The sequence below is a fragment of the Brachionichthys hirsutus genome, unplaced genomic scaffold (assembly GCF_040956055.1).
Source record: "Brachionichthys hirsutus isolate HB-005 unplaced genomic scaffold, CSIRO-AGI_Bhir_v1 contig_917, whole genome shotgun sequence".
Classification (NCBI taxonomy): domain Eukaryota; kingdom Metazoa; phylum Chordata; class Actinopteri; order Lophiiformes; family Brachionichthyidae; genus Brachionichthys; species Brachionichthys hirsutus.
Window position 1 is genome coordinate 110,235 of NW_027180455.1, and position 22,049 is coordinate 132,283.

At 42.2% G+C, this 22,049-nt stretch overlaps 3 protein-coding genes across 3 annotated transcripts; all 3 read right to left on the reverse strand.

The window, feature by feature from the left end:
- Positions 1-391: 391 nt before the first annotated feature.
- On the reverse strand, positions 392-9,036 carry LOC137915029 (protein TFG-like). Its single transcript, XM_068758511.1, has 8 exons — positions 9,009-9,036; positions 7,543-7,746; positions 7,255-7,338; positions 4,689-4,835; positions 3,663-3,830; positions 3,395-3,523; positions 1,689-1,784; positions 392-1,565 (listed from the first exon to the last, which is right to left on the reverse strand). The coding sequence occupies exons 2-8, from the start codon at positions 7,724-7,726 to the stop codon at positions 1,171-1,173; spliced, it is 1,203 nt and encodes a 400-aa protein (XP_068614612.1). The 5' UTR covers positions 7,727-7,746; positions 9,009-9,036; the 3' UTR covers positions 392-1,170.
- A 1,068-nt stretch (positions 9,037-10,104) lies between these two features.
- LOC137915034 (protein jagunal homolog 1-A-like) lies at positions 10,105-10,761 on the reverse strand. Its single transcript, XM_068758515.1, has 2 exons — positions 10,673-10,761; positions 10,105-10,567 (listed from the first exon to the last, which is right to left on the reverse strand). The coding sequence occupies exons 1-2, from the start codon at positions 10,759-10,761 to the stop codon at positions 10,105-10,107; spliced, it is 552 nt and encodes a 183-aa protein (XP_068614616.1).
- Positions 10,762-14,431: 3,670 nt separating this feature from the next.
- Positions 14,432-16,967, reverse strand: LOC137915028 (collagen alpha-1(VIII) chain-like). Its single transcript, XM_068758510.1, has 2 exons — positions 16,673-16,967; positions 14,432-16,359 (listed from the first exon to the last, which is right to left on the reverse strand). The coding sequence occupies exons 1-2, from the start codon at positions 16,965-16,967 to the stop codon at positions 14,432-14,434; spliced, it is 2,223 nt and encodes a 740-aa protein (XP_068614611.1).
- Between the last annotated feature and the right edge of the window lie 5,082 nt (positions 16,968-22,049).

The window sequence follows — 22,049 nt, forward strand, 5'->3', positions numbered from 1 at the left end:
TCTGGAAGCAGCAAATCGAACTCACGAGCCAGGTCAATCATTTTCCTATTTTCAGTCTCAATACACAGTTGGTTGATATCGGTCTCGGTACATACTTACAACAGATGGACACATCAGAAGAGTGACTTCAGCCTGGCAGACAAGGCCAAGGGCAACACTAACCCAAACTTATCTTTAATAAACCATGCGTGCCCAATTCTTCTCACTTAGAGACACCTTGACATGAATGATTAACCGCACACTCGCATGTCACACGCCAAACCAACCACAACCCGCAGAGAGGAAAATCAAAATAGGAAAATAAGTGTAAAGGAGAGAAGCCAACCTGAACAGAGACATGAGTCAGAAACCAGAGAAAGCCAAGAGCAACTCAACGTTAAGAAAGCAAGGTCCAACTGGGTCTCAATCATTTATTAGGTTCGAGGAAAATAACAATAATGTTACAGTTTATACATAACTAATCTCACTGAAAGGTGGAATCAATTCATTAGTAAAAACCAGTGATAAAATAAAGAGGAATAGCAAGCTTTACTGGAGGTGATATACGAAGCTAAACAAACTACGCCTTCTTCATCTCTGATCTGTGATCTACACCTCCCACAATTCTTCACTTAGCTAGTGTTCCCAACATGGGGCAGTTCCATCAACATGTCATTGATACCAACATGGCGATGAAAAAAAAAAAAAAAAAAAGCAGACAAAACGAGGGCCGCTAACTTTTCACTTGGCGTCCGCGCACAGCGAACTCAGTCGACTGAGACAGTTGTCGAATGCGGATCTTTCCCCCGGGATAAAATGACAATAGACAGTTTGTGCAGCAGCCTGCTTTTGTCTTCCAGGTGACATCATACAGACTGGGCAGACCTTTACTAGACAGATACGACGGGGCAGAGCAGACGTCGCTGGCGGCGACACGAGAAGAGGGGGAAATAACAGGAGGAAGGGACACTGGGGCCAGAACAGAGTGGCATGTTGAAGAGACGGCGTTCAAACACCAACCATCAGACGTGGGGGGGGGGGGGGTCTTGTTTCATATTCTGATTTGATATTTGTATGAAGGTGGACGTAGAGCCGATTATTATTCTTGCATTCACACCAAACAGTTGGAGCCACATACAGAGTAGGGGTGTTGAGGGAAGTGTGAGGACCAGTAACATCCACTGTCCTCTTTTACCGGTACCCAGGACCTGGCTGAGCGTAGCCCTGGCCGTAAGGAGGCCGGTTGCGGGCATACGGGTTAGCAGCTCCTGGTGGAGGGGTGACGTTGCTGCCAGGAGGCGGGGTGTATCCGGGACGGAGTTGGTATCCTGTGCCTGGCTGGGAGCTGGGTGGCAGGCTGTAGTTGGCAGGTTGGGACCCCTGGGAGGTATAGTTTTGGGGAGGAAAGGTTCCTGGTGGATACGGCTGGCCTCCCTGAGATGGATGGGGCTGCTGCTGGGCACCTTGGAAACCTGGAGCAGGGGCCGAACCAGGGGCGGGAGCCTGAGAGGTGGGAGGGGGGTAGTTCTGAAACGGCTGCTGCTGCGGTGGGCCAGGCTGAGGGGCTCCAGCCTGAGTGTTGTATCCTGCAGAGGATGAGAAGGACTCGCTTAGTCAGGCAAGAGAAGACCTTAGTAACCTTACCGGAGTAATTCAGAACACATCAGGTACCGTTATTCTAGTTAATACCTGATCAGTTTTACTCTTACCAGGATACTGCATACCGGACTGCTGCTGCTGGGGCGGACCACCTGGTTGCTGAGGCGGGTACCCTCCTGGAGCCTGGTACTGCTGGTACATCTGACCTGGAGATGCAGGAACAAGCACCATCACAACACAAGAACCTCATATGAAACAGTTCTCCTCCACCCAGGGGCCCACAGCTGTTGGGTCGTACACATTTATGCATCTCTGTGATGCAGATCACAAATCTCTGGGCTACATAGAAATCTAAATCTGGTCTACCACAGACTTCTTCAAGACACAATCAATCTCAGAGTCATGTTACAGCTGGTTATCCAAGTAAATGACTGGAAAATTTGATGTCTATCGCCATGGAGACACTTGTGTATTTAGATAGAAACACAGATCGATTGCAACAAAAACAGCTGCACCGACTGGAATGACCGTAATCAGCACTGAAAGCTCAGCACCAACGCGGACCGTCGACGGCGCATTGCAGTGAGAGCTGGCTCAGCGCTAGGGAGCAGCACGCAGGACTAACAAGTACAACATGCAGTCATTCATCAGAGACCGACGTCTTCATCGCCTCGCAGACACGGACCTGTCCTTCAGACGCGTCTGTGTTTGGAGACAGCGTCTACGTCCTATTACCCATGACTTCACCTGTCCACACTGCAGCCGCGCTCATGGAGAGGATGGTTCCACATCAGCTCTGCAATAATTTGCTATAAACGGATGGTAACCGCCATGTATCCACGGATGCCTGAAACATTATGCTACGCTTGCTGACATCTGAGCGGCGTGGCATGTAATCCGTAATAGCCTGTTTGAAAGTGATGTCATTGCACATATTTTTTTAGGTTTAGAAAACATGGAAACTTTTTTTCCCCTTGTTATTCGGGTTTTCCACTGAATGCCGGAATGCAAATGCAAAGTCTTGGCAAACCGGTGTTTTCCATGAACGGGGCCGAGCTCTTCTTCTGCTTGGCATGTAAAACGGAGCGATGTTGCATGCAGAGCAAAAAAAGAGAGAAGGTACAATCATACTGCTGAAACTGGCACCGATATTGACTCGACAAAAAGGCAGAGCAATGCGAGATAGAGCCCACATTGGACCCACAGGACCAGGGGATTCATTTCACTCCAGTGGAGGTAAGAGTTTGGCTACAAGCCCGCTGAGCTCACTGGACAAACAACCGGCTGGGGTCTCAAAGAAGTGGGGAAAAAAAGATGGGAAAATGATGTTGATCGGAACAAAGAGGCCGTTGGCTGTACTGACCTCTGAGCATGCCTCGGGAAGGAGTCATGAGAACAAGGTCCAATTCTTAAATAAACATTTCACACCAAACACACATCTGCCCATCTGATAGAGATTTCGTCACATGGGAGGGGTTTCCTACAACATGTTTTGTAGCAACAGATACTTTCTTTCTCTGATGTAAACACGCTGACGTTTTACAAACATGCTGTTGTCATGCTCAAATGCATTTTCTTAGCAGCATTCTCACAGAAAATTATTTGATCTCAGTCTGTTTTATATAAATACTAAATTAGACTCGTATTGTTCAGGATGGAACAATTCTGTTTTGCACCGTGTGCTTACGATCCCCGTTGAGAATGAAGGTCTTCAACTTCCTGTGCATCCTTTCTCACACAAACACAAACCTACTTAGCCCGTGTGTGTGTTCACCAGTTATGTACGATGTGCATTTTGAGATTTTGTGCGTCTCACCCTCCATGCCAGCTGGGGGTGCCTGCTGCATCCCCGGATAGGGAGCCTGCGGCTGGGGGGGTGCAGATGAGGAGGAGGTAATGCTGTCAGGCGTTCCGGAGCGGTCCTCGGGTGCAACAGCTGGAGGAGCTACAGAGACGGAGACACAGGAGATGAAGGAGTTCTGCTCATGACAGATATTCACCGACACACACACACACACACACACACACACACACACAAAAAAGGTTACGCTTTTAATTTCCTGCAGGTGAATATTGTGCTGTACCCGGGGCCTGGTCCTCGCTCAGGCCGAAAGCAGAGATGACATTCTTGTTAACCTCGTCCTGGTTTTTCAAGGGGTCAAAGGCTGACATACTGGCCGCGCTGACGGGGGTGGCCTGTTTGTGAGTGGGGTCTGAAGCCATCACTTTCCCTTCACGCCCATCCACGGATTCTAAAAACACCACAGAAGTATGAAAGTGCCCACAGAGACTAACGCAAACTGTGGCATGGATGCATGTTTGCAACATTTCTGCACTAGTTTGAGTAGACTCTTATAAGATATGTTATAACACACATTTCCATTTACTGCTGCATGTCTGATAAACGCGTAGCAGTATAGGTTTCACCAACACTGACCCGTCCTCATGAAAGACCTTGATTCTCTCCCTGCAACTGATTTTGTTTGTTTGCACAAGGATTGTCCAAAAATCGATGCTGTTCTTTTATTCCAGGTGAAACACATAAACCTAATGTACTTTGTCCACTCAGTTATTTACACACAGCAGCACATTCGTTTGAATAAGCGCAGGCACAGTCTATCCAATTTAATTATTGTTGCAAATGGAATGCATAATTTATACAAAAATCAATCAAACCATTTGTACATGAGGGAACAGATGCCATTATCTATGGCATCTGTTCATAGCTTTACCTTGTTTGGATTCAAAGTTGTAAACATATTTTCATTTGTGTATTTTCATCAATAAGCAGCGATTTGGCATTCTTGTAGAAACAATGCACAACAGCAACGTAGGATGCAACACAATCACAATAATTGCACATGAAACGTTTAGGCCAATACAGAATGATGACAGCAGAAAGATTTTTTTATGTTCAGCCAATAAAGATTTATGTTAACATATGCTAACTACATTATATAGCTGTTCTTTAATAAGACTAAGACTACATTCATTGTGACATTTTGCAGCTAAATATTAGCATGTCAGCATACACAATACATATAGATTGTGATATATCTGCAGTAAGATCAGTTCAGCTGATTCAGCAGCAGCTGTGTGAGGGTGCTTACCATTGTCTAGCGCTGTGGCAGCCAGACCGGCCTCTGGGGGGGGCTCCAGGCTATCCAGGAGGTTGTTAACTTTATTCCTGAGCTCGATGAGCTCCCTGCGCAGGTACTTCACCTGACTGGACTCCAAAGGCCGTGGCTGACCATTCACTGCAAGTAATATGAGATGATAACACACAAGACACCAAATTAAGACAAGTTCTTTTTAAAATTCCATTCGGCTTCCACTGTCTGGGACAATGTCTTGGCGTGACGCACGCCACTGACACAGATCATTGTCTATCTTCTTTATAGCGTCTCGCTCCCAGAAATATATGCAGAGAAATGTGACAGCTGCCAAACTAAACCAAATGTGAGCAGTGGAATAAAAAAATGTAACTGTGGAGGAATAGCAGATAAAGTAAAACCACGGAGAATCATTTACATCTAGGAAAAAAACAAAAAAGTCCAAAGATTTAAATGTACTGACATTGTTTCCATTGGGACATTATGAGTAATAGAGCTAAGCTTAAAATTGTTGCAGCAGGCCATTAACACAAAATAAAACTGTATCCTAGGGTAACATCTGTTACAAGAAAAAATAAAATACACTGGGAGCATGAATTTGTCAGTAAAAGCTGTAAGTAGTAGGAGTACGTCATGACGATCTACTGCTAGCCTGCTGGCTCCACACTGCTGATACTTGAGATGAAAGACGTTGCAGATCACATGATCAAATCCATTAAGACATTCACAATCCCAGGCCGACAGCTTCATAATCACACACCGACAATTAGGCATTCAACAGACAATAAAGCCTGGAAACACTGAGCAAAAGGTCACTAGCGTGCCATGTTTGCTGAACAAAGGAAAAGATCTGGCATTGTGCAGAGGAAGTAATCACAATCAACAGGGTGACCTGCCTCACCGGGGTCACCGTCCATTAAATGCACATTTGTGTTGAACGGTAGAAATTCCACTGCACAAGTGTTGTAGGCGTTAAAAATGGCAGACATTCCTCTTTCACACACGTTTCTTTGTTTGAGTGCTGCAGAGCAGATACGTATGGTGTCTTTAGGCTCTTCGACGAGTTCCTATCAAATGCTTTGCCTTGCAACACGTGTCCAAGAACAGAGGCTCCACATGAGGTCAGAGCACTCAGCGATGACCAAGATCAGATTTGATCGGGAGGAGGCAGAATGTTTGTTTGTTTTCGTTTTAAACAAAGAGAAACAAGGATAGATACCAACACCTCATTGTCATTACAGATTCAAGAGAAGCGCAAGTTCCTGAATTTATAGCAGTTAAAGGTTTTTTGAATATGAATTTGGATGTAACGTGCTATTCAAGATGGAGAAGTCACCCAAACAAAATTTGGTATATCCAACAGCTTAACATAAGGATGCAGTCCAGACTTTAAAATTATTCAAAACAATTCATGAACAAAATGTAAAAAAAAGTTCTGCCAGGAGATGGAATCAGTGAAAACACAATGTTGTATTTTGACATTGTAAGACTGAGATCATGCTGCGTATAAGGCTTTATATGGGCATCCAGTTTTTAACTATGATTGAAACTAAACTGTCCCAGACGGTATGTCTGATGAGCAGCTCTCAACATTAAGGTTTGCCCAAATGAAAGGGGGAAGCATATTTTGTGGGAGCGATCCATCTGACTTTTTATCTTCACTGTGGAAAGTTGCACATGTGGAGTACCACTTGGGCGCATGTGCAAAATGACGCATGCAAACACTTCATCCCGGAGATGGGAGTTTACTTGGTTGGAGATGGATGACATGAGCTAAATAGTAAATACATTAAATTATTCATTTGTATTAAATTGTAAACTTATCGAAACGTTTTTCCACCCCAAAGTTATGGTTGTTGTTCACAATACTAGGGCGAAGCAAACCGGTTTGTGAATTTATTTATCTTGCGCTTGAATTCACAGCCCCTGGGCTAATCTCCTGTGTGATGGCGGCTTTAGCTTGGCTGGAATTTATTTAACATTAAGATTAGGAACCAGTATAACAGGCTTAAAGACATTTTAAATACATCAGCCCAACCCATCTTTTGTTTTATGACAAAAACACAATAATTTAATTCCATGTTTATCAGAAAAAGGACTGCAGACAACTTCAATGTGGACAGAGAAGAGCTGATGCATTTTCTGCGCAACATAAGTTTTCATTATTTATTCATTCATATCCTTATTTAATGCATATATAAATTCTTTATTTACATTTTAACCTCAGTTATTGCTGCTTTGTTAATACTCACCTTTGGTTGTGCCTCATTGTTTGTTTATATGTACATATTCATGTCTCTACAGTTTTTCAGTACTAATTTTTATTCTTCAATGTTGCTGCTGCACAGGACTACAATTGCCCCTCGGGAATACATAAAGTCTTTTGAATTGAATAAACTGGACTGCCCTCCGGTGACGGGCTGCTGCACCAGCTGATGCGAGTCTACATTTCTCCATGTTGTCACAGGATTTAAGCAAACATCTAAAAAGTTGAAGTTTGAATCTCGTTTTTATGTTGATAAAAAGGCAAATAAACGATAAATGAAATGATTCAACATCTTACCAAACAAAGTCAGTTTGAGTATTCTACTGCACTGGATGGCAAAAGATAGGTCGGAGCTGTCAAAAATAGTGATGAGGTCATCATCTAGAGAGAGGGAAGAGCACTGTAAGGGAAACGTTCTCTAACAAAGAGTATATGTAAAATAGACAGAAAAAACTTTACTGGAAGTAAACGGTTACATAGCAACATGATCAAATAATTAGTATGTGTGTCATAAACAAGTATGCTTACACTAAATAAATACATTAGATCTATAAGAATTAGGATTGACGCTGTGTCCTAACTTACCTTCATCTTTGTATTTGATGGTAACTTCATCATTACTTTGCAGCTTTCCCCTGAAGACACGCTGCATCATCAGCACTAGCTCATCATATGTAATGTCTTCATTATGAATAGGGATGCGTCTGATGTCATCACCCAACTGGGCTTTGATGATGAGCTTCCCGCTCAGGTCCAGCTGGCCGTTCATGGTGCCGTCTGCTCCCAGCACTTCACACAGAAGAGGACAGGTAGTTTTGAAAACAACCGTCTGTTCTCAATGAAGAAAAATGACACACGAACAACCAGGAAGATGCTAAACACCACTAGAACTGCAAGATTGTGGTTGACTTTCAATTATATGTGCATTTATTATTTAGAATAATGCATTAAATAAACCACAATCATGAACCACAATTCACTGAACTTCTTACATTCTTTGACCTAAATGATCAATCATTCTGATAGGAGATATAAACTGTCCATGTTAATTGGATCACTGAAAATATATAGATTGATTATTTGTAGTAGTTGCTACGCAGGTGAAACTCATTATCTGCTTATTATGCAAATACAGTAACCGTAACTTGCATTCATTTAGATGAGCCAGCGAACCACAAGGACGTGCGGGGTTGCTGGTTGAATTACAACATAATGTTTACTGCTAATGATCTGGGCTGTACATTATAATGTCACAACCGTGCATGTAATTTAAGGAAAACTACGGATTTGACTGTCTTGATGAAAAAAAAGATGAGTAATTGATTGGATGCAAGGGATTCAGTGCTAGCTAAGGTTTAGCATTTAGCTAAAGTTTTATTTAATGGGGACAGCATTTTGATGTCCATTTCATCTCTCTACACAAATGATCGCCAGCTGCATTCGAATCAAATTCTAAAAATTATACTGTCCTAAAACAAATCCAGATGACGTTATTTGTAAAAATTAAAAAGAAAATAAAGCTCAATCGCAGAGTCATCTGTCAATGGCCCATAAACAGCTACTTGTGGACTTGCTAACGCTTTGCCAGGCCGTTTTGTGATTTCAGTCAACTAAACATACCGAGTAAAAATCAACGACGTGCTTCGGTAGTTCCAGTCAGCTATCGTTATGAACCTTAATGTCACCGAATGGAAATAATTTAGCAAAAAGCGGGTTCCTGTGATGCGTTCTCTTAACTTGTGTTAGCCAATTAGCCATAGTACCATACACCGGTATTCAGCTAGGCAGGCCATATTTTTAAACTCAGAAGCAGTTACACTTAATAAGCTAGGGGAAAAAAAGATTAGAGATGTATATTTGTAACTTGATAATTTAAAAGAAACAGTCTGGACGCCTGAGAAGAGAGGCAAGCTAGTTGCTCCCTGCGTAGAGTAGTTGCATAGCTAGCAGCTAACTAGCCAGCGCATCACCCACACCGGAATCGAGACTGTCACCTGCTAAAAACTTAACAATACCTTATCTGGACCGCCATATAAAATAACGTACTTTACCTGAATCCGACAACTTGACCACGCCGCGTTTCACTGGTTTTCCAAAACCCGTGAAAGTCAAACCAGTCAGCTAGCTTGGCCGAACCCTGGTGCCAGCATCAGGAAGTGATCTCCAACCTCTGAACGTCAACCAGTACGTGGCATTCATTTCGCGCATGCGCAGACCAGGCCCACTGTTTCGAGATCGAGTCACTTAAGTAAATATTTACTTTTGTTACATGTTGAACATTAATTAAAACGTGTTTGAAACAATTATTTATAACTGTTTGAATTCACCAAGGAGGCTTTGTTTTCACTGGTGGTTTGTTTGACTGTTAGCAGGATTAAACTATTCGATAGAGGACTACACAGAGCAACACGTTTTATAGTAGATCAAAGTAGATTCAATAACTTTTCCACTTAACACTTACAAGATAGTGTTAAATACAGAGTAACTACCCATTTATTACCATGAAACTGAACAGAAGGCTTGAGATATACACGCTACAGAGTAGTTTTCCAAAACAGAATGGAATGACTTAAAAGATAACAATACAGGCAGATACTGTTATTATGACTTTTATTTAATAATAGTTTACATATAATCTGAAGGAAAAATTATACTCTAAGGAATCCCAATCAAGTTCTTACTAAGGAGCATAACATCTGCAGCAAAGACAAACCCACTCCCCACACAGTTTCATTACACCATTTTTAATGGGAAATGTTAAATATTGGAACATTAATTCACTGACAAATGTACTTGAATAGATGTGAACATCTCTAAATCTACTCTATTAGAAACATGGTAACATTTCTAAAATGATAACAATGATGTCCGAGTTATCTGAAGTTCAAGTTGCAGCCTACTCTGTTATGAGGAAGGTCCAAATTGATTGGTTGGCATCTTTATGGACGCTCAGATGATCCAGACGTAACATTTATCATCCTCTTTAAACATATGGTGACGAAACTATCTAAGTTGCTGCATATCTTGAACGTCAAAGAACATCACGATCTAATAGATGTTGTTATATAAAGAATATTACTGTGAAGTCTAAGGAAATAATAATAATAAAAAAAATACTTGTGTCTAGTCACAGCTTTCTTCACTCCTTTATTTCTTCTTCTTCTCCTGAGTGGAGTTAAACCATGCGTCTAAAAGCTTCTTCATGTAATATAACTGCCAGGCGTGTACCTGAACAGCAATCACCATGATGAGGTACATGACAGTCACAGCAGAGAAGCCAAAGATGAAGCGGTAGGCCTTTCCATGGCGGTAGAGCTGCTGTGCTACAGGAAACATCTCCATTCCACCATAAATCAGAGGCGCTATTGAGAACAGTCCCGCACTGATCATGGATATGACCAGGTGACTGATATTGTTATTTGGAAGTGACAGGCTGCTGCACAGCAGGGGGACCAGGCTGAGGAGGTAGGGGTACTCCCATTGGTATGGGATTGATATTGTGTCACGTGACACCAGGTTGAAATGGCTGACAGTCACCTGTGCAGCTACCAGCAGCCAGACAACAAGGTGGGCAAGATTTAATTTCCGTACCTCCGACTTCAGGGATGCACTGCACAACAGATACCAGACAAGTAGGTTGCATTAGCGGCCTTAGCCTTCAGAGATATCATTCATAATTAATAATCAATATCAGAAATAGCTTCAAGGTACTTGCCTCATCTGGTAACGCGGAGCCACCCTCTCTCTGTGTTTAAATTCACTTCCATTCATAGCAGCGCCTCTGGGACCGACACGTGACGTCATGTCGAGGGACACCTACATGGAATAAAAGCCCTTTAAAAAGCCAACATTTGACAGAAAACAAATAAATAAAATGAAGCAAATATCGATTAAATTACATCATCTTGTCGAGCAAGAGTGAAATGCGCTCCTCAATATTCAAAACAACAAAAAGATGAGATTCTCCAAGCTGCATTCTTGCCAATAATAAACAGCCCAAAAATATTAAAGGTATTCAAAGACGTTGGACATAAAAAAAAAAAAAGATGCTATCAGAGCTGTCAAAATAAATGCGTGGTGATATAACATCAGTCATAATCAGATCGACAGTGCGACGTACCACCGGCTAGTGCGTTAGCTGCTGCTGCTACAGCGGCTAACCAAACTCAGCATTACCTTGAAGCGAAACAGAACCGGAAGGTGGCGCAGCGCCGCTCTACCGGCAGGACATTACACAGCACGTTTTATCCTTTATTTTATTTCGATCAATACTTACAATACGGCGTACAACCCGAGCTCCTTGTTTGAATTCGGAATGACAAATGCTGACAATGGACGCGATAACCCATTTGCGCATGCGCCCATTCGAGACTGACTCCCACCCACGTGACCCACCGCAGCATCAGCATCTCCCCGTGAACGCAGCAAAGACGCACAGACGCGCCCATTCTTTAGTGGAAACTACTGGGTTAAGGCTTTTCTATCATGTTTGTTGATACTGTGATTCGGGGATGCATTTACTCTATCCAAAATGCATTCTAAAGTTAACCCCTTTGCCTGGTTGAATATTAAAAAGACAGAATTATAGCACAAATGGTATAAGAGCTGTAAGCTTCCAGGTGTCTATTCATCTTCCACCGCTTATCCGCAAGGCTTTCCCAGGCCAGCCGAGAGACATAGTCTCTCCAGTGTGTCCTAAGTCTTGCCCGAGGCCCCTGCCTGTATATTTCCAGGTATCTATTTGTTTTAACGTTTTTTTTTTTTTTTCTTCAGAATCAGAATCAGAAGTAGTTTATCGCCATTGTCAGTGAGTGTTCACTGACTAGGAACGTTTCTTGGTGAAGTCGTGCTACATCTAACAGTAATGACAAAATACAAAATACAAAAACCATACAAGTACGGACACATCAGCAGCAGCAGGAGTGGATACACAGATGTGTACTATAGCAGCAGTAAACTAGCGTAATCACGCAGTGCAAATGGAACAGTGCAAGTTGTATTCAGGAGTCCGGGACAGAATTATTAAGTGTTCATTAGTCTTACGGCTGAGGGAAAGAAGCTGTTCTTGTGGCGGGAGGTTCTGGTCCGGATGGACCGTAGCCTCCTGCCTGAGGGGAGTGGGTCAAAGAATCCATGTCCAGGGTGAGAAGGGTCGGCTGTGATCCGACCTGCACTTGAACTCCTGAACTTCAGCAAAGATGAAAAAGCACTGGCACACAGCCCTATTTATTATTATTATTATTAGCTCTGCTAATGATGTTGATGTATGTTTTTGACAGCATACAATTTGTGTTTATCTGTTTGTCTGTTTGTTTGTTTTTAGCAGCATTACAGACAAACTGCTGGATGGAGCTTGATTAGATCCCATTAATTTTGAGAGCAATCTGGATATCCTGTCTGGATACTAAAAAATAAAAACAATCCATATTTTCCCATTTACTTATAATTTTCAAAATTCACATCTTGTAAAACATACATTAAATTCACTCACCAAAAATCAGTCATACAATGATCTAATATAAACTATCATAGAAAATGTCTTCTGGATCTGGAAAAAATATCAAATTTTTACATTGAAAACCCGATTTACGGATTCAAAAATCAGTTAAAAATACACATCAACTCTGATTCACTTTTCCTTTTCATGGTTGGTGTATAAAGATACCAAGAACAATTTAGAACCTTTTGATGATGATCCAGATCACCATGTGGACGGTGTAAATCCAGTTAGGAGGGGAATGAGCTGCTTGGCGTATAGGTTTGTGCTCTCTGAGTGCTTTTCTAGTTTTACAGCTATATTTGAGCAGGTGCCATACCCAACTAAAATGTCAACAGTATTATGACCTGGTTGGTCATAAATGAACGCCACAGTCAATTCATCTATGCAGTTTTCAATTGCCAGTGCCATTCAACTTTCTTTATTGCCATATAGAGACACACAAATATGCCAGCAACTTTTTTTAAACTATACAATTTTTATTTAGAAAAACAACAACAACAACAACAACAACATGGCAATAATAACACAATCAAAATGTAAAATTGTAACACAAAAACTGTGGTTACAATGACAATAATAGCACATTTATATTGATATTACTATTAAACTGAAAAATGCTCATAAACAGTAACATAGACTGTTGAAATATCACTTATTAAGCAAAACGATTGATCTTGAGGTTTGTTGGGATTTTCTTCCAATAGAAAGATTGACCGGAGGCTCCTTTCATTTTAACTGATCACGTGAAAATGTTCACAAAAAGGGTCTTTTGTCTGATTTGTATCACCCGACATTTATACCTTTTTAATGATACTATTCATTTAATTTCCTAGAAAGGCTTTGTGCAATTTCTATTTAAATTTTGTAGTCATCATTAATAAAGTGTATAACAATGGTAATATCATGCATGTCTTCCTTTGTATTTTTGCACAAAATGAACATCCTGGTGAACAAAAACGATTCTTTACAGCAACACAGCCAAACATTTACATGCAAAAATTAAAAGCATTACATTCTTCATACATTCTTACTCATGGGAGCAATTTGGTCAAGAATATACATCTTGAGTATTATTTAAACGGTGTACTTTTACAAGCGAGGAAATGAATTACCATCAACAGTTACCTAAACCATTTGTCCCTAGTATTAAATAAGGCGAACTTCACGCATCTTAAATAATGTGATTTAGATCATTCTTACACTGTATCTTATAAATTCAGTTCTTTTTTTGGTCAGAATTGGATTTTAAACAAAACGCAGAATTCTGCAGATTTCACACCTGGAAGTGTGTTTACCTGTTGCAAACGGCTGTAATGCAAACCTTTAAATGTATTCATGAAAGGTTATTTGACATGTTTCCCATGGGACAAAAACTATATTTATACAAAACTCTGCATGTCATAAAAAATAAAAATAAAATAAAAACGTCCTTTCAAAATGAATGTCGTCACGCGCTGTATCGTCGTTCACATTCTTCACCACATGGGGTAGCTGCCAGTTTTGAAGAGATACAAGGGGTAAACTTTACTGTTTGAAGAGTACAACTAAATTACAAATACTTTGCTTTGTCTTCTCTTGAATACAACTGACATTTTCCCTTTTTATATTTGGACCACTTACTGTATACCGATGGTTTGTACCTGATAACAAGTTGCACTCTGATGGCTGTTTGACACAGGATCTTTGAACGTCGTCTCTGTGGATCCCATTTCATACATTGTACCTTCAAATCTGGTAAAGAAAACATCAATCCTTTCCATATTACACGGCTTTATGGATATACACTGCAAAAGCTTCTGTATCTACAAACTGTCATGCTGAGATTTTATTTTAAAATAACTATAGATTAATTCATTCATTTTCTAACCGCTTTGTCCGTTATCGGGTCGCGGACTGTAGATTGTTTATACCATATAAATATATGGTCCCACATTGCTTTTTACAGAATTGTTTCTTTCCCTGGATTGTGTGGTTCTACATTGGATACAATAAAAACCCAGAGAAGGAGGAGTGCACATACTGCCCAGCATAAAGGCCTGAAGCCTGATCTGAGGGCATCTGAATATAAACAGTGTCCCCGGGTTGTAGGGGTAATACAGCACTCCCTGATGCTTGATCTAGGAAACCTTTTTTGTATTCATCATATGTATACATAACTGGCTCATTGTTCCTCATCAAAGCCACCCACACATTGGCTCCTTTGCAATGAATGTGGTAGGCAAAGTAATAAATGCCAGGCATGTCACAGGTAAAAATGCCTGTGTCTGGGTTGTAGTTTTGTCGGCCGTTGTACAAAAGCTTGTCAAAGACAACTGGAGTACCTACAGGTGGAAAGGGAGTTATTCCTACAGCTGTAAATGCTGGCATTTCCAGTCCACTGGCACCCATGACTTCTGCCCCATTGGCTCCATACTTGCCCTTTTTACCATAAGAACCAGCCTTAACACCATCTAACCCAGGGCCCATTTGAGAGAGAACACCAATCATGTCTGGATATTGGCCAACTTCTCCTGGTGGGCCTGGTGGTCCAGGCTGACCAGTTTGTCCAGGGGGTCCAGAAGCTCCATCTTTCCCTGGAGATCCTATTGGACCAATAAGACCTGGAATACCCTCACGTGAGATGCCTTGTGGGCCAGGTGGACCAGTGTCTCCTTTTAGCCCTGGAAGACCAGGCATCCCAATCGGTCCTGCTACACCACCCATTCCAGGAATTCCTTTGGGGCCTTGAGGCCCCACTTCACCAGGTTGTCCTCCTTGTCCCTTTGTCCCAGGAATTCCTGAAGGACCAGGGGGACCAGGTATGCCTTTATGCCCAATGTCTCCTTTGGCACCATTCAGTCCTGGAGGACCTCTTGGTCCTGGCTCTCCACGCTCACCAGGGAGACCATCCTTCCCGTGTATCCCAGGAGGACCAGGTTCACCCTGTGTTCCATTAGCCCCTTTAGGTCCTCCATCTCCACAGTCCCCTTTTGGACCTGGTGCACCTAAACCACCTGGAGGTCCAATAGGGCCTGGTGGACCCAAGGGACCATTTGGTCCAGGGGGGCCAATAATACCAGGTGATCCTCCATAACCCTTATCTCCTTTTGTTCCTGGAAGACCAGGTGGCCCACCCATACCTTTATCTCCTTTTGATCCTTGAAGTCCTGGTTTGCCAAACCCAGGTAGTCCCGGCTTTCCTGGCAAACCTGGTGGTCCTTGGTGACCTTTACCACCTGGCATACCTGGTTGTCCTGGCAGGCCATTTTGGCCTGGTTTTGCTTGACCTGGTACACCTGGAGGGCCAGGTTGTCCTCCTTCACCAGCTGGTCCAGCTGGTCCTTGTTCACCAGGATATCCCTTTTTTCCTGGTGGTCCCTGTGGCCCTGGTACTCCATTTAATCCAGGTTTTCCAAAACCAGGGAGCCCCCTTGGGCCAGCAGCTCCTGGATGCCCTGGGAGTCCTTTGTGACCCGGCTGTCCTGGCTGGCCCATCCCCTTGTCTCCTTTGGATCCTGGTAATCCGGGAAGTCCTGGCAGACCTTTGTGACCTGGCTCTCCTTTGGACCCTGGTTGGCCTGGTAATCCTTGCACACCAGGTTTTCCTATCCCTGGTAGCCCAGGTGGCCCAGGTGGACCTTGAGCCCCTGGCTGTCCAGCTGGCCCTTCCTCACCTCCGGGGCCCGTTTCTCCTTTTGGTCCAGAATTACCATTTCCTCCCAGTTTGCCTGGCAGTCCTGGCAAACCTGATCTTCCCACTCCAGGCACACCTTGTGAACCAGGAAGTCCAGGTTGTCCTACAGGTCCAGGTTGACAATTACCTGGAGGTCCAGGAGGTCCTGCAGGTCCCTCTGGGCCAGGTGGCCCAGCTGGACCTGGCTGTCCTTGGGGAATTCCCTCAGGGCCACTAAGGATTGTCTGACCTGTGATAAATCACATACGTATTAAAAAAAATTATGAATTTGAAAATGCACTAATAAATATCTGAATATAAATCAGGTTCAATAAGCACACATTCACCCACATTAAAGTGGACAGTGTCTAATAATAGTCCTTCATTTGCATTTGAAAAAAAAATATTGAAGTAAATAAAAGTCCTCACAATGGAAAAAAAATGTATGTGCCTTTGTCCAGTTGAAAAACATCATATTATAATGTTATCTGCTTTCAAGGTCTGAACGTATGTCCGTGGAAGACTGCTGGCTTCTGGAGAATTGTTGTTGAAAGCTTTCTTACCTTTGTCTTGGCCACCATTGTAACCGCCCCCTTTCCGGACAATTTCTTTGCCCTTGTTCATGGGCATCTGGGGTATCTCCTTCCTGTAGTGGGGATATTGCATGTAGGACATCTCTTTTCCAAGGTACTGTTGTTGGGGAAAGCCTTCTTTGCCCATGCCCATGTGCTGGAGACGTTGCATCGGCTGGTATGGCTGAGGGTGTTGCTTGTGTCCGTAGTACGCTCCTCCATTCACATATGTGAGAACTACAAACTGTAGCAGCGTCACAAAAGTGGGAGCAGGGACAGGAGGCATGTCCAAGGCCTGTGTTAAAATTCGAGAAGACATGTAATGAGAGTGGGCTCTATCTGTTTTTAAATTCTGTACATTTTTAAATAGATCCAACACTGACATGGTAACAAGTTAGCATGTCCGGAGTGTGAGCCAAGTGGGCAACGTTCATTTGGAAAAATGAGCAATAAACTGCTCTATTCTGTTTCCCTGTAATGGATATATGCCAGAGCTACACATTTTTGTGTACTTTTTGCACTTGACATTTGTGAGTGTCCTCGCTGCGGTATTTGAAGAATTTGGAATGCTGTCTATTTCTTCCTCTGCTCAGCGTTGCGATAAATATTACCCATTTGTAACTGACTGAATAAACATTATTGTAGTACAGTATTCCCAATTTATGTGTACAATTTCATGTAAAAATACAATATATATATATCATTTATAACATACTGCAAATTAGAAAATATTATGTTTGAACATATTATGTTTAATATACTAAAAATGTACAAAACGACATGTTATTGACATGTCCTTTTAACATTTACCAGTTAACCACAAGAGGGAGCCACACAAAGTGTAAATACCAATTCAAATTTAAGCAGGAAAAAGTTCTACTTATTTCCTGAGTATTTGACTAAAGATGTTTAATGGATTTTTTTGAGTATATGTTCACTTCTGGACACTCAAGACTGGTTTTAACATATTCAGTCAGGCACAAAAATATATTCTTTAACAATAAAATGTTTCACTGCTGATTTGGATTCACGTGAGAAGATGTCAGAGACAGAGTGGTCGTCATACCAGACGATCAAGGGTTCGATCCCCAGCCTCAGAAACCTACATGACAAAATATTCATTAGCAAGATAGCAGTAGCCTCAGATGCCACTTCAGAAATGAATGAAGGGGTGAATAGTGGCCTGTGTTTGAGTGGTCAGTCTGACAATGCTCTTTATGTGCACAGTTCAACAGACTCCTGTCAGAAGAACAAGAATCATACATCAAAAACACGAGTTGTCCTCTCTATTAAAACTGCTGAGGAAACATTATGCAACTGGCTGAGACATCAGGTGCGTCCAGCTGTGCAGGTCCGATCACCTCTGGATTACTCTTACAACCTGAGACCTAAGCTTTCTTTTTGTGGTAGATGGTCAGCAGCAGAGAACGGAAAAGAGGATTTGTGTGGCTTCACTTCACCCACAAGAAGCTGCTGTTTCGAGTGCTTATTTTATCCAGTGACTCTTGACATGCACCATTTCCAATCCCAGTGTCAGTTTATTCATCTCTTGCCACGCTCTCCCTCCAAGTTCAACTGGCAACCCTGGCCCCATTTTTTTGTTACAACTCATCTGTAGTTTTTTTTGCAATTCACATCCTGAACCGCATCCTTTAGCGTCGACACTATCACTGGCTCTTCGGATCTTTTCCGCCCTTTGGCCTCTTCTCAGGCCATTGGCGATTTTGACAGGGCCATGCCACTGTCTTCCTCAATGATTGCAGGCCTTTGAGAGAAACCCACCCAGTTTCCACAGCGACAGAAGCCAGACATGCTAAAGAGGCCAAAGGAATGCAACTTTTCCAAACAAAAGCTTCGTGTGAAAGACGTGGCGTGTTAAGTATAAAAATGTACAAGTTCTATAAACAATACACAGGGGGGTCACAAAATATTGATCTCTGAGTGTAAAATTTGATAAAGAGTAACCTTAACATCTGTGGCAGGCGATATCAAAGTTTACTGGCCATTCAAAGACATTGTGGGTCTATCTATCTATCTATCTATCTATCTATCTATCTATCTATCTATCTGTCTGTCTGTCTGTCTGTCTGTCTGTCTTTCTATTTAGGGTCTGTTCACCCTACTGTTGTCTTGGTGACCACCGAGCGATGGAAACGCCTCCTGTCTTCACCTGCCGAGGACGACTTATCGACTCTGACATAAACATTAACCAGCACGTTTTCCATGTCTTAACGTCTTACCAGAGAAAACAGACAGAAAGAATAACTTTATTCTGAAGCGTTGGTGTCATCGCTCCTTCCGTGTCCACACGGATGTCAGACATGGAGCCTTATAAATGTGCCACGGCAGTGAGAAGTCGTGATGGCGTGGGTGATGGGTTGCACGCCACTTCGCACGTGTTTTTAACGATGATTTAGTGCTTAATTTTTCAAACATTGCTGTAAAACAATCTGGCTCTTCAGGGATGACTCTCTGACATGCAGCCGTTTATAAGAGAAACAGTAACCACGTTCTACATTTGCACGCCAGGCAGAACGTCACCCATGTGTGATTTGGTTTGCCCCCTCTTCTTAATGGCTGATCCATGAGTAAAGGAGCAGACATGCACACCTAGTAGAAAAACGGTGGACAAAAAGACACAAAGCATCATGTGCAGTTATTGATCATGCAGGGGGAGTAATTAGCCGTGCATTCATGAGTGATCAGATGACCTTTCCTAAACAAAAGGTTCTTCTGCTCGAATCTTTGCAGCATATTTACTGCACCCTAATTAGCTTCATTTACAATATATTTTTTCAGAATACTACAGTCCTACTAAAGATTGGATTTAATGATGCAAGTGTCAGCGTGCTAACAAGCTAACAATGATGCACAAACAAACGTAATGCAGGAGATGAACAAATGAACATTTGTTCTGTACGTTTTTCCTGATGATGGGACCAGAATTAAGAATTAAGGCAACTGGAAATGAAATCCTGAAGGGAACATGAATGTCTGAAATAAATCCCATCTGATAGCTCTACAAATATCTGTGCTTTTAAACCCAATTTTTCAATCAACATCTGCTGCCAAAATCCTGTGCAGCATTACTGAGCTCTCAGGATGTCCGGTCTGGTCTAGACAGTCTTAAAAATAAGCAAACGTTAAAGTAGTCTGCATCATAAGTCATGCATGCATGCGGCTCTGTTTCCACGACTACTTCCAGATGTCCATCTTTCTGACATTTCACACGAAACTGAGCAGAGTAAATTGACCATCAGTCGTGTGACGTGACGTGAGAGGACTCACGGGGATCGCGTGTGTATGTATAAGGTGTTGTTTTTGCTGAGTCAACCTATTCCTGGTGGAAGCCGTGGCGCTAGCTACCGCTTAAACAAGCTGCAGTCCGTAGAATTTAATTAAAAGAGCCGCAGCTGTGCAACAAACGTGCAAAGAAGGAATACAGGTCTCAAAACTTCTTTGTGTCAAACCCAGCCGCAGCTTTGTTAGTCGCTCTAATTCACCATTAGGAGCTGCAACGAAGGCCATAACGAAACATTAAAACAGAGATTTTTATAGACAGATTCATCATCATCATGATAATGATGATTAAAAGTATTTGAGAATGTAATAAAAATTTTTTTACGACTGATAAATAAACAGGTATAGCATTGAAATGAAACATGAAAAAGGAGTGGGGAGAAGTACACACATTAATTCCTACCCTTTTCATCTTCTCAAAATGAATCAATTACCCAAATTCATAAACATTCTTCCAAATCAATGTATTTAATTTTATTAAAGTGAGGTATAAAAATGTGATTACAGTATTACACATAGAGGAATGGATTTAAGATCGCTCACTGCAATAAAAAGTGAAAAAAATGGGCTTTTGCTGAGAAAAGACTTTTAGATATTTAAAAAAAACATGTGGTGGAAGACGTTACTGGAGCAACTATAATATGTTTTTGTGTGACACCGGCACTATAAGATTAAATACTGACCCCAAAGCCTTGCCATAGTTTCAAGTCAATGATACATTTAGGAAAACTCAAAAGCTGATTGGACAGAACAGGCAGACTCACATAGATAGTGTTCCAAATTCCTCCAGAATATCTCTTCTCATGTATCTCACAAAGATGCTGTGTGTCTACTATCACCATGTCTCCAGACACATCTGTCTGTTCTCCCTCCCCTGTCAGATGCAGACTCCTCTCCTCCCACTGCTTCCCTCTCTTCCTGCTCGTTCCGTTTGAACACAGCCATGCTTGTTCTGCCCCATCCCTGCCTCATCGCCGTCGATTTGCCCTCGCCGGCGTCTTTCTTCCCGTGGAAACACCCCGGTTCGGTGACCTGGAGCCACCCAGTGAATTTCCAGAGGACAGCCGAGAGATCAGAGGGTGAGAATTTGTGTCTCTTTGAACCAAAGGTCTGACAGGATAGGGAGATATAGCCCAACAATGAGCAGATAAAAGGTTGATTTCTATTGATGGAATTAATAATCAATGTTATGGCGTTTGACATAATGCATAAATATTTTTCTTTTATTTATTGTTTGTATAGAGAATGAGCATTTAACACTGAAAACATTCTCCCATTGAGCAAAAAGATGTCTCTGACCTGCATCTAACAGGATCTCCTTGACCCCCCCCCCCCCCCCCCCCCCACACACACACACACAAAATGGCGTAGACGACCCTCTGTACGTGTTTGGTGCACCACTCTGCCCTTCCTCACCACACCGCAAGCCATCTATAAATGTAATCTTAGGCCAGCAGTTCTCATGAACTCAATCCTGGTGAGAGCCCCGACATTGTGGTCTCTCAGGCTAAAGGGGAAAACACATTTGCAGCGCTTCAACTCCTTAAACACAGCTTTTATCACCAATCACACGTCATAAAATTAACACCTCTTCAAGCTGTGCAGTAAACGTTTTTGCTCAAACAAAATCCTGCACACACACACACACACACAGACACACACACACACAGCCACAGCCACATCTGTGCTGCTAAATTAGCAAAATGTTTGCTTCTTCCCCTCTTCTACCATTCCCGGTCGTCCTTGGGAACTTGCACGTTCCTAAAGTTTGCTGAATAATGTGCACAGCTGGACATGAATGTTGTGGACACAGCATACACACTAAAACGTAAAGACCAACTTAATTTTAAAAGTCATTTTTGTGCACACTGTTCTTCTTTTACTCACTTAAGCATTTGCTAGGGCGATGTAGGGATTTTATACTATGATGCAATGCAAAGATCGAATAAGAAAATACGATGGGATGTAATGGGGAAAGAGAAAAGAACTTGAACAGTTTTAACTTAGTGCTTGGAAAAAAAGAATATGCACAACAATGATGCCCTTTAGAAATGTCACAGTTGAATGT